The sequence below is a fragment of the Crinia signifera genome, chromosome 2, assembly GCF_055691185.1.
Source record: "Crinia signifera chromosome 2, ASM5569118v1, whole genome shotgun sequence".
Lineage (NCBI taxonomy): Eukaryota > Metazoa > Chordata > Amphibia > Anura > Myobatrachidae > Crinia > Crinia signifera.
The window spans coordinates 382,223,221-382,243,000 of record NC_139218.1 but is presented as its reverse complement, the minus strand read 5'-3'; the positions used below and the strand labels follow the sequence as shown (position 1 = coordinate 382,243,000).

The window sequence follows — 19,780 nt, the reverse complement described above, 5'->3', positions numbered from 1 at the left end:
AGATGTATTGGTACTTGTGTATTATCATGGCGCCCGCGAAATCGGCCGCAAATTGCATGCAAAAATCGGATGCGATTTAGCGGCCGATTTCCTGCCGCTTTGCATGGTATTCCATCCTTGCACACCCCCACTATCCTAGTTAGCTCGGAGCATGGCGAGCGGATGCGGTACGCGTCCTCCCGACCTGTTCATACCCCCACTATCCACGTCGGCGTGGAGTAGATCCTCTAAAGAGTGGCGAGCGCAGCGAGGCGAGCGGACGTGGAAAACGATCCCGAAGCGTGGCGAGCACAGCGGAATGCACGTCAAGCAATCCGTGTCCCCTCGCAGGGCTCGATGCGCTCGCCACACTTCGGGATCGTTTTCCGCGTTCCCTCGCGGGGCTCGCCACGCTTCAGGCTCGTTTTATAAGATCAACTCCACGCCGACGTGGATAGTGGGGGTATGAACAGGTCCAGAGGACGCGTCGCCACGCTTCGGCCTGACTTGGATTGTGGGGGTGTGTTCTTTCAGTGTTGTCATCAGTTGTGAAGCGCAACGGAATCTGTAAATAAATAATAATAATAATGTCCCAGGAGATGGGGGGGGGGGGGGGTGTTGTTGGGGGTTTGGTACAGCCACAGTTTGTCCAACACATTTCACATGAAATTCCTCAACTTAAAACTACATTTTTCATTGTGGGAGGAGCTTTCCTTAAAAGGTTTGATTATCTCATTGTCAATAAATAATTGTTTTCTTTTTTACATTAGTATATTGCTGATGCATTGCACAAAACGTACCGAGCAACCGTTTACATTGTATTTGTTTGTTTCCCAGGGGTTCATCCGAATGTTCAGCGTTGGCTACTTGATCCAGTGCTGCCTCCGCGTTCCGTCTACGTTCAGACACCTGTTTACAAAACCTTCCCGGTTACTGTCTCTGTTTTACAACAAGGAGAACTTCCAGCTGGGGGCTTTCCTGGGCTCGTTCGTCAGTATTTACAAGGTGAGGGTCTGCAGCCACACACCTTTGCAGGCAAATACCTATGCGAGTGCGTAAAGCAATGTTCAGCAAACTGTTGGTCGGATTCCAACTTGTTTGCGCACGGGGAAAAAAAACATTCAATTTTGAAAGGCTGTTTAATTAAATAGCCTTTTTGTGCACCAAAAGATTGTGACTGAAGCGTAGAATGAATGGGTTTTCTACCCAAGCGCAACGGAATTTTGAGGGGTTTTTAGAGACTTCTGTGGGGACTCACTTGCGGGTTAAACAGTGCTAATTAAATACCCCCCATGTGGTAATGTGCTAATTAAATACCCCCCTTTTTCAATACTTTCATACAGTTTACTAACTTGTGTTCAAGATAATCAGTTTTATAAAAACTATACATTCATTTTACATTTACAGGTAGTCCCCCGTATCTGGAGATCTCTTATCCAAAATACCCCCCCCCCCCCCCCATGCCCCTTTTTTCATACTTACCAAGTCCGATGTCCACAGTGGCCTTCAGGAGCTTCTTCAGTGGTTCCAGAAGTGCATTGCATCGGGGACGTCACCGGTGTGCCTGCAAACTCGCACAATGCACCCCTGGGACTGCTGAAGAAGATCCTGAAGGATGCCGTGGGACCATCAGGGGGACCAGGTAAGTATGTTAATAAAAAAAATTCCAAAAACCGAAAAATCCCTTATCCGGAATGCTCGTGGTCCGGTGTCAACCTGTATTTATATTTTTTTATACTAAACTCTTAAAATAATCTATGGGGCATATTCAATTATGTGTGGGTAAAGCTCCCTGTTTAATGCCCAGAGATACTCAGTTTATTGTCTGTTTCCCCGAACAGTAAATTCGCAGGTAGCGCGCACTAACCCATAGATTCTGGGTTTCCCGGTGCATTGGGTCCTGGAAGGTATATTTCAAAGCAGATTTTCCCTCGCAACTCCTGAGACTGAAAGGAAAAACATCTGCGTTAAGTGCACACTCTGAGTCTTAACGAGCGGGGATGCGGCGCTGATTAAATGGGTTCAGGCAGAAAATTAGCTGTGGGGTAATCCCATGTGGCAGATTGTATCCATTGTAGAATCTGGATTTTCATGTTTCACTAATTCAAAATCCAACTCAAATGCTTAGCTCTCTTTTCTGTTAAGTTTATTTCGTAATTTGTGTTTCTTAAATGTAATGTACTGTTGGGAGAAAAGTGCTATATAAATAAATGCATTATATTCTTACTGTTTATTATTATTATGTACTTTAAGTATAAAGTCATTATTATATTTATTTATATTATTTATTATCATATATTATTATTTCTATGACCTTGTTGAAGGTCATATATGGTATGTTTCCTCCTGTGTCCTATCGGTCTCCTCCTGGCACTCCCCACAATTACGGTGCAGTGTGCGAAATCATTTTGAAAGTTTAAAAGTAAAAAATAGTAGTATTTGAAATATTTAAATAGCCCTCTGTCGTTTCATTATTTCTGTTCACCATGATGCTGCCGTGTTAGTAAACACTTATGTTCCCGTTTATTAATTCAGGGTACCAGCTGCTTCTTGCGATGGGTGCGCAACCTGGACGATGAGCTGCATGCTCTTGTAGCGGGTAAGCCGCGCTGTATTGCGATGCGTTGTTACTTTTATGTTGTGTTACGCTGGTCACTGTGCGGCCTTACCCCCCGGTCCATGCATCTGTATTACTTCTGCAAAGTTTATTGTAATTGCCTTTGATAACATGGGTTCCAGAGACCGCAGAAGATTACTGGAACCTGCTCGCTGGAGATTACATCCTAGAGGGGTTGTTGGTGGACACTTAAAGGCTCAGAGTTGGGGCTTGTAGAGGCTGAAGGGGTGGGAGGTCTGAGGGAAGGGATGTATTATGAGGTCACATCTGAAGGCTGGGAAGTTGGGAGAGTCTGCTATAGTGTGGGAGAGCATCCCAGGGAACAGACACAGCACGAGAGGAGTGATGGAATTGGCCACGGGAAAAGGTAAAAAAAGGTGGAGGAAGAGTACAGTAGTCTAATAGTAATGTAATCCATTATATATAGAGTTTGGGGAAATGCAATTAGTCTTGCCCAGTGTGCACATAGGCAGAACTTATGGTAGTCTCAGACTTCAGGGATTATTGTTACAGTTTTAGATAACTCTTAGTAACTAAAGTTCTTATGCCTTTGTCTGTGTTTAGGGTTTCTGGCTGGGATCTCCATGATGTTTTACAAAAGCACCACAATCTCCATGTATCTGGCATCCAAATTGGTAGAGGTGAGTGCGGAATTGCTGCATCTGGAGGGTGCAAGCGGCTTATGCCCATATACCGTGATGATAATAGCGGATGCTCCTTTTGCTAGAGATGTTTCCTTTCTGACTGTTGCTTCAGTCGCACCAAATAGTGTCTCCATTGCTTGGGGGACATCAGACAACCAGTAAGTGAGGACACACCTGCAGCTGAATACAGATCAGAGCAGCCTTGTGAAGCCGTTTGGTCACATTGCAACTAATACACATATGCAAGCACATAACACAGCACGGACGGTGTAATGGTTAGCATTACTGCCTCACATCGCTGAGGTCTTGGGTTCCATCCCCACCATGGCCCTAACTGTGTGGAGTTTGTATATTCTCCCCGTGCTTGGGTGGGTTTTCCCCGGGTACTCTGGTTCCTCCCACACTCCAAGTATATTGGTAGGTTATAATTATGCAGCTCTTGTCCTGGCTCACACTGTGTTGGGGGATTTGTCTGTCTTACTTCTAGCACCTGCTGTGTACAATGCTAGGGAACAAGCTGAGCTGCAATAAGCCAGTTACCATACATTTTATTGGGTCTTATGGTCCCTACACACTGGGCAATTTCAGGGCATTTTCTAAGTATATGACTTTATCTGACTAGATCACATAGAAAATTACTATGGCCTCCTACAGACGGAGCGCTGAGATGTTGGCCCATAGCAACCGTTCTATCAAATGATAGCTACTGTAGAATGTGATTGGCTGCTACAAGGAACACCGTCACTTGTAATTATTGCGATGTTTGGTACATCTCCCCCATAGAGAATAAGCCTGCGAGCAGGGCCCTCTTATCTCTGGCAGCTGTGTGTGGCTGTTATATATCATAGACCATGAGCCTGACATGGTGGGTAAAAGGGAGGCCTGGTGTATAAAAGGGCAATGCTTAAATTGGCAGATACTCCGTTTTGCTATTCTCTGGGTCAATACATCTAGAATTTGTAAAAGGAACAGTATGTGTGTGTGTGTGTGTGTGTGTGTGTGTATATATATATATAACTAAGATGCAACTACTGTTCTGCTTAATGATGTCACTATATGATATGTAGTCGTGGACTAGTGATGTCATCACCTCACATAATGTCATTGGGTAGTATTCAATGCGGCCGGCGAGGGGGTTAATCTGCGAGGATTGCAGAAAACCAGCGATCCTCGCTGTTTAACCCCCTCGCCAGCCACTCACCCTATTCAACATTCTGGGGAAATCCTCGCAGTCACAGGACGGCGAGAATTCCCCAAAACAACGAGACCTGCGGCTAATGCAGAAAACCCACTGTATTTAGCCGCGAGTCTCGCTGCTTCTGGAGCCGCATACGCCAATTCCCCCTCGCTCAAAAAACGGAGCAAGGGGGAATTGGCGTATGAGTGCGTTGAATGAATACTGAAGCCCTGCTCGTTGTCGCCGCTCGCTCACGGCATTGAATAGGCCCCATTGAGTACTGAGGTAATAACATATTATATATTATGGTTATCACAGTGACATTTATTACATCTATCTGTTGTTACAGACCATGTACTTCAAAGGAATAGAAGCAGGGCGGTTTCCGTATTTCCCGCACGCGGATAGCATCATCTATGCAGTGTCCACCGCCGTCTGTTTCCACGCAGTAAGTAGTGTCATGTAATCTCAGCCAGAGATGTGCGTGGGGCACATATGAACCCATGATTGCCATCGATGGCAAGAGTGCAATTGGCTATCGATAGTGTTAAACTATGCAATGGATGACCTTCAATGTTTTTACCTATCGATGGTCATCGCTCTTCTTCTTTTTTTCTTTTTTAATGATTGTCCAGCGGGCCAATCAAAACAGGGGGGTGGGGCTTCACAGGTGTCGGAGCTATGCTCCGTGTCCTGGCACTCTGGAAAAAAGACAACAGCAAAACATCGGTTTTGCGGTGCCATCGATGGAAGCAAACCATCTTGTTCGCCCCCCATCAATGGCAAAAGTATTCAACGTCAGCCATAAACCATGGATGATTTAGATCAATTACAAGCGATATGAATCATCGATGGTTGATGGCCATTCCGAAGTGTAACAGGAGTATCTGTCAGTGATGAGTTTCCTGTTTTGTGATAGAACCAGTGTTTTTGCCCAATACAGGATTATGCGTTCCCACCATCTAATGTAAAGTTACTATTATACTGCACCTGGTTTTCCCAAACTTATATTTGTGCACATTAACATGAGAGTATCCCCTGTAACTTAAAAATTGACACTGTGACTGCGCTGTACTGTGCCTGATTTACCAGGTTATAGTGCCATCTAGTGGCTGGATTATGGTCATGACACCTAATAATTATTCTGTTCTAACCTATGACTATACTGTTCCACAATGCAATGCCGTTCTAATCACCAGTACAGCCAGTACACTTCTGTGTCCGAGAGCTTCTCTGTCAGACTCCCGGGGTTATTTTTTATTAAATGTGGACTTGTATCGATTTTAGATAAATTACGAGCGATATTAATCGGTGTTGGGTTTCCATGGCTACAACACACGTTTACTAACATCTAAAAATGAATATAAAAATTAATCTCGCCAGCAAATGTGCATTTTAGCCATGGAAGCCCAACATCGATGAAGATCATTCTGAAATCGAACAAAATCGACTCTAAGGCTTACAAAACCTGAGGAAAACAATCAAGGGGGCCATTTACTATTACAGATTTATGGCTGATTCCCACAAATATTAAGTATCCCCCGAATGTAAGGGGTGTGGTACAGGGGTCCGACAGTCGGGATCCCAACTGGCCGGACCCAGACAGCATGGTGAATGCAACTAAGCCCCTTGCGGGCTCGCTGCGCTCGCCACGCTGATTCTATTCTACCTCTATGGGGGTCGTGGACCCCCACGAGGGAAAATAGCGGGTGGCCGTCGGGAACCCGGCTGTCTGTGTTTTGACAGTTTGGATCCCGACGTCGGGTGAATGTTGGGACCCCGTCCGGCACCCAATGTAAGGTGGAGGGTCCGTAGCAGGAATCTCCGATCCCTCCTGCTTCATTCACGGTCTCTATGGGGGATGAGATACATCGGGCAGCATCAGGTCACGGAGTTAACCCCTTTCTGGGATGGCGGTAGCTCATGAGCACTATGGGCTACAGACTACACTGCCTGCGGGGCAGCGCTGACAGCATCGGGTAGCCTGGGCTCAGCGCTAACCTCATTGTTAAATGTTAGAACTTTTGAAGGTCTCACACCTGCCATCACTGGCTACATGGACGTGGAGCAAAACAGGTGGTTCCAGTAATGCTGTGCCCATTCCTCACTCAGACACAGAGTGGGTGGAGCTACATCTCTGTCCAACAGAGAGTGGGCGGAGCTATGTCTCCGGTCTAATGGTCAGCTGTGTTAGACACCCATGCAGCGCACTTTGACGAACCCGGGATCTGGAATAGAATAGAAGTGTTGGTGGGGGTTAGCATCTGCTGAGCTGCAGGGGACCCTTTCAGTTCGCCCAATGGGGACGGTTCAAAAAGAAAATAGCTTTTTGCCTGAATGATCCTTTTACCAGGCTAAGATAACGTTCATTCATTCTGTGTTTGTACCGTAGGCTGTTCTGGAAGTCCATAATTTAAGACCCTCTTACTGGAAATTTCTGTTGAGACTAACGAAGGGCCGGTAAGATAAATCTCTCATCTTTTTACCGTAGAATTGATAATTCTAATGCAACGTGTTAAATGTGCTGTATTACAGTAGTTTCTCTATATGATAGTAGGTTTTAATTAAGAACAACTGAAAAGTATGTAGAAATATTGGGCTACATTCATGGACGGATGCAGCAGTGATGTTCTTGCATGTTTGAAAACTGTGCAAGATCTGTACGGCGCATGTGTTGGGTCCTGCGTCCTCGTACATTGGGCGGCTGCAGACGTCAGGGGTGTGACCATCTGCAGCCGCTAAGGGGCAGAGTCAGGAGGCGTTTCACAAAACAAAGGTGTAGGAGTGCCAAGGTCACAGAAGCAGCCAGGAGGTGTCTGTATACAACAATGTCTCCTACCGCATTAGCATAATGTAGCACAGCAGGTGCCTTTAAAGGCACAGCAGCTGCATCCGTCCATGATTCTGGACCGTTTTCAGGCATATGGTTGCAGTGAGGAACTCCAGGCAGAGGAGCCATGTGGTGCAGGAGCTCTAAGGACCTAATTATAATTGTTGATCCGCTCTTTTCGCCGACAGGTTTGCGCTGATGAACCGGAAAGCGCTGGACGTCTTTGGTTCCGAAGCCTCCAAGAACTTCAAAGATTTTATCCCCGGACTGGACCCAAGATACACAGTGGTGAAGCCAGATTTACCGATACACTTCTCCTGAGCCCCGCTCACCTCTTCCCACGACAAAATGTGAAAATCAAGTGTCCCCAATTGGACGCAGTCCCAGGAGGTGCGGGAGCTTTGTAAACCTCTGTCCAGTATTAACTAATTCTAGCTGACAATACAGGTTGATTCGTGCAGATCGTTAGCTGCTCGATAGATTAATGGATGATCCCTACATAGATTTAAAATAGGGACAGTAGGCGTATTGCTATCGTCCCTTTTATAGTCCGACAACTTGCTGCAAGTAGTCCTTTATAATTGCCTACAATAAATATATCTAGCTCATATCATTGATTGTATTTAAAACAAACTAACACCAATTACAGGGGTCTATGTACTAAGTCACGGAGAGTGATAAAGTGGACGGGATAAAGTACCCACCGACCTGTCCCTAACTGCAATTTTCCAAACACGTCTAACATGACAGTTGGGGGCTCATTAGTTGGGTACTTTATCTCTCGGCGCTTCGACTCTCTCCAAGGATTAGTATCGCCCCCTAAATGTCTTAAATTCCCACTGAGATGCTGTGCGAACTCCTTGATAAGGCGTAGGGATCTTGTGCTTGTTGGCTGCCTGCTCCCGTGATGTGGACCAATGCCGTTATCGGTTGCTGATGATGTCAGCCTTGACTCTGTTTGACGTTGGGCCTTCATGTTTTGACGCAATCTCCGGCGTAGTGTTCGTGGCAAACATTTGAAAAAAAAAATAACATTTTAAAGGGCCACATTCTTTTGTTTTTTTTTACTTAACAATACCTTTCTATAACTTACCCCTTGGTGTCAGATGTGTAGTTTAGCTGGCGTTATAGAGATGAATTTATGGTTTTCCAATGGGCAACAGGAATGGAGTAAGTACCGTCACATTAAAAAAGATCAGTTAAATACATGAGTAAGACATAAATAGCCGGCTTATTATTAATTCACCAAAGTAGAAAAATGATAGGAATCTCAAAAACACTAAAAATAAAATCCTGGTTGAACACAGAGCTCGTTAGGGAGGGCCAAGGAGCGTGACCCTTCTATCCTGGGTGGTGATTACTGAGACCGAAGAGGCCCTGTGCATACATAGCTAAGCTTGGGATACCTTTTGGAGAGGCGGAGCCAGGGATGTTGCTGCGAAATGTTTCAGCCACACCCCCTGTAACTCCCCAAAACCATCTCTCAGTCATTGTGGTCCTCACAAGAATATATGTAGGTGAGGAGGTGACTACATTACAGTGTTTTGTCTTTTGTCCCCCGGAGCTCTGTCTGACTGCACTGTTTCCATTGTCAGCGGTAATGACTCCAGTCGCGTTTGTTTTAGCATTTTAGATACAATGCATGTGGCCATCTTCTACGTTCATGGTAACGGTGTCTGCGCATCTATGTCTCATAGTTGTTTTTTTCGTGTGAGAGTCATTTGTAAAAACCTGTCCTTCGTAAAAGAAAAACTCCTTTTTATTATTTTTTATAATAGGATTATTTTCTCCACACTTCGGGGCACCTGCTCATACCACTGCCTATGTCCCAGCAGGCCTGGGCTGGCATCTCGGCATGTGCCAGAAGGACTGTAGTGTGTGGGTGTACCGTGGGGCTGTGTCTGGGCTAACCGGCCTTTGTTAGAATGGGTCAGATGGCCTCAGCCAGCCTCTGTGCCTAATTTGAATAATATATTCATGGACTGATCCATTACACACTCTGTTCTTGGTCTCCACTGGTTGCTGATGGTACCTTCTCCTATGGCTCTGTCTGAATAATGGGGTACCATCGTGCCCGGGAGAGGGCACCTTTCTTTTCTGGATCTCTGGTGGAGTCTGTAGGTTGGTTTAGAATTGTTGCACTCCAGTTGGATTTATTGTTTCGGTGATGTTCTAAAAAGCTGCGCTACAGTTCTGTCTTACACAAGAAATAGTCCCACATTCAGTGTATGTAAATAAAACGCATATAACAAACATATAGAAAATGTATCAGGGCCCCCAGCAGCACAGAGTATATCAGGAGATGTGTAATGTGTCAGTGAGGACATGGCTGTGACACGATGTGTGGAGGGAATTCGGGGCAACAGGAAGCCACTGACTGAGAGTTATATAGTGGGAGGAACAAAGTCCTCAGCAGCACAGTGTAGTCACATGATGCTCCCTTCAGACTAGAACAGAAGAATTTTTACCACCGGCAGATTTTTGCAGCATCTTGCTTGAAGACCCCTAGTTCATTTGACTTTCAACCTAAAACACACACCCATCTCACTTTGCATATTGCAGTGTCTTACTGTAGGTACAATCTATACAAATATAATAAATATGAAATAAATCAATGTCATAAAAAAAGGCACATTCGCAACACTTGGTTAATAATTTACCCCCAGCAAATTAAAGATTAAATACAGTATATAAGCATGGTTTCCCTTAAAAAGTCTATTTTATTGTAATTCCCATTTCCTTAAACATATATTTGAGGGTTTGGGTTTCAGAACTCCAGTAAATCCACATGATGAATCTTTCCAGGGGCCCGGGGTCCCACTATGAATGTACAGTTATAAACCTTCCGACAGTCGGAGCTGTAGACCGGCATGTTCCTATGATTTTCTAGAAAACAGACAGAAAACTTTTTGTGTCTTTTTAGGGACGGTCAGAGAAGCAATTCTCTGGGAATGTTATTGAGAGGATTTGTAACACTTCACTAGAAGGTGGATGTGTCTGGTATCATTTAAATATTGTTGGTATAGTTTATCCATCTTTAAATGTCTTAGAAATGGGCCATGCGAGCACCACTGTAATTCCCATTGAATCTCTCCAGACTCATGGCTATAAGATCTGACCATAGCAGAGACTACAGCCACTCTCCCATCACTGTATTGGGGGCATAACATGCACTGGACCCCCAATCCCCCTAGTACGCTCTATGTTTACTTCTTGTATGTCCTGATTTGCTGCAGCAACTCCACCGTTGCTGTTGGGCGGTACAAAAGAGATCCACAGTTTTGACAAACCAATTTCTCATGTTCGGGGACTTGATATAGAAATGTATAAATGGCTTGTGTGTTATGTTATGGGCCGATTCATTTACACACAAGGAGATTTGCGGCATAACCCTGTTCTCCTTGCCCCTCTGTGGCCAGGAATGGGCCTCAGAGAAACAAGCCCCTATGCCCTTCCGGCAGCACCGTACATGTAATGAAATCTGCCCCTTAGTGCCCATTTAACCATTAGCCACGGTGTTCATTACATTAATCCGATCTATAGTATAGGTATCTCATGGACTAAGAGGTCCAATATGTATAAAAATATATTTCCTTTAGATTATTGCTGAGGCATATTTCATTAATATAACAGAAAGATTAGGTGAATAACTTATGTACCAGAGGAATTAATATATGTTTTGGTGAATTCTTATCATTGCCCAAAAATGTTTGGTGTTGAATCCTTTCCATTTGTATCAAGAACATGTGATGTCATGCAACCTCAGTTTCACTTCTGACCTGTTTGCTATGTGGAAGTTTCAGACTTATATTAGTTTACATTTTGTTTTTACTGTGTCTTGTACTACGGGTGGTGGCGTACTCGCAGGAGAAGCCACTGTAGCAGGCCTCGGAATTTTATATTCCTTTCCCACGTCTTGACAGCAACATAACCGTTTTTTGGGGACTCTCTCATATACAGACCGTTTTGCCTACAAGTGTTTTTGGTACTGTAGCTGTCATTGGATATGGCGAAACGCGTGGCGGTGCCCGTTTCAGATATTCTCCTGGGGCCCAGGAGTTTTTAACTACCGTACTCCGCTTCTTACTGTTCCTGTTTTAAAAACAGAATTGCGACCAACATTTGTTTCGCAGGGAATTCTATGGCTGTGTTTTTTTTTCTGTTTTTTTTTTTAAATTATTATAAGTCTTTATTTATACATGGTACCATCTCATTGTCAGTCTTATTGTTTCTCTAGCATACCGTGGTTAATGACAGCTGGGATCTTTGACATACATGTTGCATTTGGTAAATGATCTGGTAAATTTGGACTACTAATAGTAAACTGACGATACTTCGGCCGACGTAATTTGGTCCGGAATCGGCAGGAAACGAAAAGAACAAATTGTTACTAAAAAAAATGTGTTAAAAATGTCAATAAATGATCTGAGTACAAATACATTTGATACCTGGTGTTTTTGGTCTGTTATTTATTTTAATATGGGTTTAAAAATAAAAATAATTTCATCCCACGGGTAATTGCTGTGATATTCAGGGACATGGCTCAATGGAAAAGGGTCACTATGAAAATCTCAGGTCCAGTGAACCGGGAATCCTACCCGGGAAGTGACCACAGTTGGACCTTCGTTATGGAGCAGGATAAACGGGTAAATAACCTGGGTCCCATTTTACAGCATGGGGATTGGTTAAAAAAAAACAGAATGGTGTCTGTGACCACTGCCACCGGTGATAGAGAGATTACAGCCCCAATGGATGGTCTGGGCCGTTACTGTTTTTACCTTGACCTGTTTCATACAGGGAGGATGTAATCTCTTCCTGCCCATCTCCGCATGACATCCTCCCTGACGGAACACCTTCCCGCCCCGGTTGCCTGTCCAGTCTGTCACTATGGGTATGGACTATTCCACTTTGGACCCAATCATAGGGATCTGTTTTTTCCGGCATTTGGAGATGATGTGGAAGCCGCCTTGTGAAAGAGGTCTGTCACGGGTCTGAGCCAGTTGGATCCATGTACCTAATCTTAGATGGGACCTGGAATTTATGCCCATTTTACACCAGGGCGCACTGGGTTTTTGGACCTGGCATTTGACCCCTTTTACACCGCATCCCCTCCCAGTATAATGCCGTGTGCCAACACAAATCTAGCACCTGGGAAAGCTGCTGGGCAGCCTCCATGCCCCCACCTCCTCCCCGGCTCCGCTGCTGTCTGCATAGTACAGAAGGCAGCAGCGGCGGCTGTACGCGCCTCCTGCCCAACCTCCAGACTGACTGCAGGGTGCTGCGGTCGAGAGGTATGGGCTCCCTCATTGGTGGAAATGGGTCCTGGGTCGGATGACATGGGTTGCCTGTTTACACTGCCCCTGAACCCGGTTGATTTGCCGGGTGACAGGACACAGGTTGCTATCCCCCTCCCCATTTACACCAAGCACTCATCTAGAACATTCTCCTTCCCCTAAAGCAGGCTGGCTTACTGTTACTCAGTTGCCTCCAGATACAGATGGGTCCTTATTCACGTAATGTTTTTGCGCTATATTGGGTCGCCAGTTTGAGATTTTTGCACTGGTGTATTTTTTGCACCCCAGCCGCGCACACAGTGTAGTGCAGTGTACTGGGATCTTAGAACGTGTACTTAGTGTATCGGATTAGCGTCCTACTATAGAACGCATAGACAGTCACGTACAGCGTACGCGCACCTTGTGCTTTTATCGCATTATTATTCACAAGAAATTTACCCTCACACCCAAGTAGCCGTACCCTCTTTGGCAATTGGGTAGTGCCAAGCCTTGGTACAGAGGCACGTCAGCGTTAGGACATACCGGGTCTGAGTTATAGGTGCGCAAAGCCACAACTGCACCCTGTTAGCGAATCTATAACGAACACACAGTCTACACCTACCCTATGGCAGGTGTCATCTCACCATATTACCATGGCCGCCTATGTCAGTGCAACTGCGCCTTTACTCGAGAAAATTTAATTCATTCCCCCCCTCCCCCCCCCCCCAGCACACAGCAATAGACAAGGAAAACAGGCCTGCATCCTACAAGATAATGGTATGCAGAGATCTCCGAGTTCCAGAGATAGGGAGCAGCATGTGAAAAGTCTTGGAGATAGGAGTGGAAGGTAGTATCTGGCTAGCTATCACCATATCACCTCCCAAAAATGCCCACTAACATTCCAGTCTCTGGGTGCAGTTTTGATCTGCGTCTAACAGTCAAGTCACGTACAGACCCACTATGAGGGAGATTTCTTACCTTATGGTGACCAATCAGATTCAAGCTAACATTTTAAATAATGTACTAACTGATAGCTTGAATAGATCCAGCACTTAACCTGGGAGCTGCAAACTGCAGAATATTGTATTTGTCCCTGTGTTTTTTTTTTCTGAAATGCTGCATACTCACAATAGTCCACTAGGTGGCGATATATGCACACATATATTCTAGTTTATTTACTAATAATATAATCATATTGTTGTTGGCAGGTGTATACGAGTCTGTGGAACACAATGCACACTACAGCTGCCTACATTTTTCTAAACTATATCAAATAAAAGACAGACACTAAAGGTGGGCACTAGACACCTAATGGATTATCCAGCTATGTATGAACGGAATGCAAAAACAAAAAATGTTTAAAAAAATGTAATGGAGGTTTATTGAGCCCTCTGCCCCCATACACACAAAAAAAATCCCTTTTTTTTTTTTTTTTAATCGTTCTTTGCAACTGACCTGTCTATAATATCCGTAGCCAGTGCCAATCATTCAGCCAGTGCGGAAATCCTCTGTGATTGGCTGTCCATGGACTGATGGAGAAGGGCAATTTATAATGGGTGTTAAAGAGCAGAGGCGGAACTACCATTTGTACAGTAGCTGGAGGACTAAGAGACCCACTGCTGCCCCTGTCACTAAGGTGGCCAATCTCGGGATCAGGATTGGCGGAATACCGAGATTTGGCCATGAAATCGCCAGGATTTGAATATCGGGATTGGATCTTTTAATTCAGTGATTTTGGCATTGGCCTGCGTGTGCACACTCTAATGCCGAGCAGCTGCTGCCCGGCTGCTCCTGTCCCCGACTGTAGCAGTTCTGCGCTGCACGACATGATGTCAGAGGTCATGCTGACATCATGGATAATAGGGTGGCTCAATCCTGGGTATCCCAGGAATTCTGAGATTGAGCAATTTTTATTCCGAACATTGGGATTAGTATCCTTACCTGTCACCCTGTTTCTCCAGGTCACACTCTACAATTTATTGCATGTATATCACCGGGAGCTGGCAGCATCAGGGGGCGGGCAGGGGTGGTCTGCGCGGGGCAGTAAGTCATCGGGTCCATGTGGCAGCTGGGAACTAAGCAGCGCTATTTGGGAAGCACTGCTGAATTTGAAAAAAACTGGCCGGATGCTGATTGGCTGACTCTCAGCTAATCAGTGTCCGGCCAGTGTTTTCAAATTCAGCAGCGCTTCCCATGCCGCCGCCTGGCAAATAGAGTGCAGCAGTGACCCAGCTGCCCATCCCGTGCCTAGCGGACCCTGCTGCCAAGACCCCGCTGATGCACAAAATGCTCTGTTCCTGGGCTTCCCTGGTAATGTATGATTGCCAGCACCTGTGGGGAGCTAGGTAATTGATAAGAAAGGTGTCACCACAGGTGATGGCAATCATACATTACCAGGGGAGTCCAGGAACAGAGCATTTTCTCCCTGAAGGAGAGGATCAGGTAGGCAACCCTGGACTAAAGCAATTATATTCTAGACTGGCAACCGGTAAGCTTCCATTGGAAATGCTATAGAATATTGCGGCATATTTTAAAGACAAACTGTTAATTAATATGACAGACCTTTCCCCGTACTTACTAGCACCTAGTTCATCACTTGGACACAAGCAGAAAGTATCTCATTTAGAAATACCTCTACCATAGATGTAACATCCCCCCAGCAATATACACAGCGTGTCTGTATATTACTCACACATGCATTATGCACATAAAGGATGAACGTATTCTGTATCTACAGTATGTAAGTAACAAGTGGGTGACTAATGACATAGGGGTAAGGTAATAAGACCTCTCACGTGTTCTACCACCACCAGGCCAGAGCAGGTAGACCGCTGCTTCCCCTTATGTCCATTAGACTTTCCTCATATCGCTCATACTACCCCAACATCAACTGTAGATGGCCGGTATGGTGGATACATGGTCACACATTGCGCGAGGTAGTGATTTTGCACCTACAGGGCAGAGCTGGAATTCATCACCTTTTCAAGGTGCACGGTGATAACGTTATATCATGTAAACAGTTCTGGGCTTGGTGTATGTCCTGTGGTGGACATGCTTGGCCGGCCGGATCGCTGCTCATCTTGAAGGTCCATTCTGCCATTATGAAAGGAGTGAGCCTCAGGAGACTTGGGGAGAGGGTGGCCCACACGGGTCTTGCCCAAACCCCCACAAACATTGACACTACAATGCCCTTCTCTGATATGTGTTATTTCCATGCGTCTGAGTGCACAAGTACTGAGATGCCCACACACACACAGGGAGCCCCCTCACAAGAACCTGTTCCCAGGAGACATCTGTGTTTTTTCTGCACACATTACTCAGCGGTGCTGATGATGGGACCGCTCTGTGTTGTACGCACTTTTCATACAGAGCCAGAACTATTGAAGTGGAGCTGGCTGCGGGAGGTGAGTACTTGGGGGATACTGTGTATTATGTTGGTGAACATACAGGGCCTGAAAAAGCTAAATCTTTTTCTAACGGACAAAACCCATGCTGCGCTGCAGGTGGGGCAGATGTAACCTATGGGGGAAGCGGTGTTCAAACTGGAATCTAAATTGCAGTATAAAAATGAAGCAGCCGGTATTTTCTCTGCACAGATACAAAATAGCACCTCTATCTCTATGTGCGCGTGTTACATCTGCCCCACCTGCGGCGCAGCACGGTTTTGCCCATTAGAGATTTTGAGTCGGGCCCATAATGCAATGCGGAGTCTGTGTTTTTGGAGTACAGGCAATTAATTATAATCATACTTGCCTACTTTTGAAAACTAGTTTGAGGGAGATTAGAATTGGTAGGAGAATTTTGCACAGCGCCCCATTGAGGGGGCATGTAATGCTCCACCTAAAGGGCGTGTCTAGTTCCAAATATTGAGAGATTGGGAAAAGAGATTGTCAAAGAGGCACCTAGAAGCGTGGGTGTGTACTGCTGCATCTGAGAGAAATCTTTTAAAATGACTTATATCCAAATGTAGATGAGCCCAAAGCAGTTAGTAAGAGCTACTATACTTGGTAAAGTGCTGGGAAATGGTGCTGATGATTCAATGTAAATGTATCTGTCTCTCATTCCTTTTTTCCCAAAAAAAATGTAACCATGTAATGTGGGCTAGGTGAAATGAGGGAGATTGGTAGACTAATGAGGGAGAGAGGGAGATTGCTGCTATTTCAGGGAGTCTCCTGCAGAATGCAGGAGGGTAGGCAACTATGATTATAATTATGTTGAACCCAGTTATGAAGGATCCACTTCTACCGTTATCCGACAACAGTGTGCAATAAAGTTTATTGCGGCCCGTGCATTTGGCCAATGGTATAATTGGATACTTCTGAGAAAGATCTTGTGGATCCTTTGATAGATAAAACAAGAACTAGGATGAGTCACTGGCCCGGTGCTTGATGAATATTTACGCCGTGTATGTCACACGCTGGTCTGAAGATACACTCACCGTTCTCCTGTGTTTCCTTTGATAAATATAATGTCACACAACATACTCTCACAGTGGAAGGAAATATTTCCCAGCTCCAGCTATGACCTTTGCATAGGAAACAAAGGCAATCGCACCCAGGAGAATACAGCGACAGGCGTGCCAATATCCTAAAAGGGGTGAATATTTTAATAATTCATGGGGAATAACGAGGCAAGAACATTTACAACCTTTAACGACGTGACTAAGAAACAAGACGGAGGCACGAGCAATGCAATACACCGCGGGCCGGGGATCTTCTGTAAAACCGCATTTATGAATTTCAGGCTCTGTAGTTTAATGTCTGACATTTCAGGCTTCGTAAAGCACATTTGCCTTATTGCAAGCCATTGGCTGGCATTTATCATTCTTACAGTCCATGGAAACGTGGCTTCAAATGCCAGGAGTAAATGTCTTCTCGTCGTACAGTATTGAACCGCATGGGGATGATCTAATCAGTGTCCATAATGGCCAGATACCAAATAAAGTAGTTCCGGTTGAAAATGGAGCGATTCCTCAGATGTCTATCCGGGCTAAGACATTTGCTGGGATCAATGTACTGTACTTCTATGATGCAATCCTCACAGAGCCGTAACTAGACTTTATGGTGCCCTTGTCAGAAAGAGGATTGGCGCATGACCTTCTGGGGAAAGGGCGCACACACACACATTTATAGAACACTGCATGAAAATTAATGCAATGTCTGACTGCAATGCAACAGGTAATGCGTTTGAATCCCATGTATTTGACATCTTTATATGTAATAAAGCACAGTGTGACTGAATAACAGAGAGCTCTCAAGTTGTGCTAATGAATGTTGTTTAGATATTAGTGATGGGAAGGAGACAGGGGAGATCAGAAGATGTCGGGCTTCAATAAGAAAGGAATCAACAAGTGACAGTAATGAAAACAGATCATTTGTAAGTGTTGCCAACGGCCAGTGTCCCTACCCAGTCCTCAGGCTTGCCTCGCGGCTAGTCCAATGGCCTGATTCTGGTTCTCTCGCAAAAGCAAATTCTCTAATGGACAAAAGCATGCTGCCCTGCAGGTGGGGCAGATGTAAAATGTGCAGAGAGTTAGATTCGGGTGGGGTTTGTACTTCAAACTGATATATAGTCTACAGTGTGGAGTCTAGAGATCAGTTTGAAGTACAAACCCCACCCAAATATAACTCTCTCTGCACATATTACATCTGCCCCATCTGCAGTGCAGCATGGTTTTGTCCATTAGAGAGAGAATTTGCTTTTGCAGGTGAACCAGAATTAGGCCTCAAGTCCATTAAATTTCTGGAGAGCTGTCCCCAGGGGTCCTACCAAGCTCACTGTTAGAGTATGAATGGAAGCAAATGCCTGGATGAGCCCCACTTCACGGGAGATAACTCTATAAAATAATTGGATGTGCGAAAGAACAGTACAGGCTCTGCCGGGGTCTACGGGGGCCTCATTTAGAGGTGGGGGCATTTGTGCATGGAAAATAAAATTTGTAAGTTAACAAAGACATTATGAGCCCAAATGTTGCATTGGATGCATCTCAATGTGTGCCCTGAACATTAGTAGCATTTGCACCTGGTCTTACAAGTACATGTGATAAATCGGTACCTACCACCATCTCATTGGGTCTGGTGGCCCGGCCCTTGCATCCGCTTGCCCAGCAGGCTGCTTGGTGGCTTTGTCCTGTCTGACGCCAGTCACCGTCCGTGTACTGCAGTACTGTAACCTCGCTGGTCACCCAGACATTGTTTTACTTGTAGAGTGCTTTGTATATTAAGGTGCACAGAATATAATGATGTAATAAAGTATCTTACAACAAGAGACAATATTGTGTTGGAAGTTATTATTCACCCATTTATTAGTATTAATGACTTTCTAATAAATACAAAGGTGGCATTTTCAGTCTTAATAGTGATGGAAGCCAAACACAGAAACAAAGAATAATTGAATTAACTACAAACATCTGCTGTTTACTTATTTATAAATCATGTGGAAATATCAGATAAGTGAAGTGAACAGGTGGCGGTGACTTCATATATATATGGCAGTAACATGAGCGAAAGTACTGTCAGCTGAAGGGGGAATACACAATCAGGACTGGCCAACTAGAGGCGCTGGTGCCATTGCCATCCACTGTGTATTGTTATCTTCACCCTCCGTGTTAGGCAAGGTGAAGATATTAGCCACCGATACAGCCATTTGGGATAACTCTGCTGCAGGTCTGCCATCCTGTCACAAATTCACCTCAGACTGATTCTGCCAGTGAGCGGGAATACTATCTGTGAGTGAGTACGCAAATAACGTATCTCTGACTGACTACGTTAATTCTGAAACCACAGTTACGCATACACCACTAGAATTACCGTATTAAGTAATGAAATCGCATCGCACGCATCGCAATGCCACTATAACGCAACATGCGATGCAATGCGATTTCACTACGTTACCGTACGTAACAAAACTGATAATACACAAGTACCAGGTTACATTGTTATTATTTATTGCCAGTTTCTTATATAGCGCACACATATTCCGCAGCGCTGTAAAGAGAATATTTGGCCATTCACATCAGTCCCTGCCCTGTAGAGCTTACAATCCATGGGCCTGATTCAGACCAGTTCGCTAGGCTGCATATACTCGCAGCCTAAGGAACAGGTCCGTCCTGCTGAACGCCTGGGTTGCTGTGCAGTAATATCAGCCGGCATGCCTTACGTCCAATACAGACTAAGCGATAATATAAATAATATCGCTTAGTGTGTGCGCTAATTATAATCAAGGATGCGCACTTCTGCGGGTCATTGATGATGCCCTCCA

At 45.0% G+C, this 19,780-nt stretch overlaps 1 protein-coding gene across 1 annotated transcript in view; it reads left to right on the top strand.

Moving 5' to 3' along the window:
- Window positions 1-11,692, top strand: part of TMEM135 (transmembrane protein 135) — a 250,577-nt gene extending 238,885 nt beyond the window's left edge. Inside the window, exons 10-15 of the mRNA XM_083170175.1 lie at window positions 817-984; window positions 2,515-2,578; window positions 3,161-3,237; window positions 4,767-4,865; window positions 6,810-6,877; window positions 7,436-11,692. Of these exons, the coding sequence (XP_083026301.1) occupies window positions 817-984; window positions 2,515-2,578; window positions 3,161-3,237; window positions 4,767-4,865; window positions 6,810-6,877; window positions 7,436-7,568 (609 nt within the window). The 3' untranslated portion in view covers window positions 7,569-11,692. The remainder of the gene's footprint in view (window positions 1-816; window positions 985-2,514; window positions 2,579-3,160; window positions 3,238-4,766; window positions 4,866-6,809; window positions 6,878-7,435) is intronic.
- The last annotated feature ends 8,088 nt before the right edge of the window (window positions 11,693-19,780 follow it).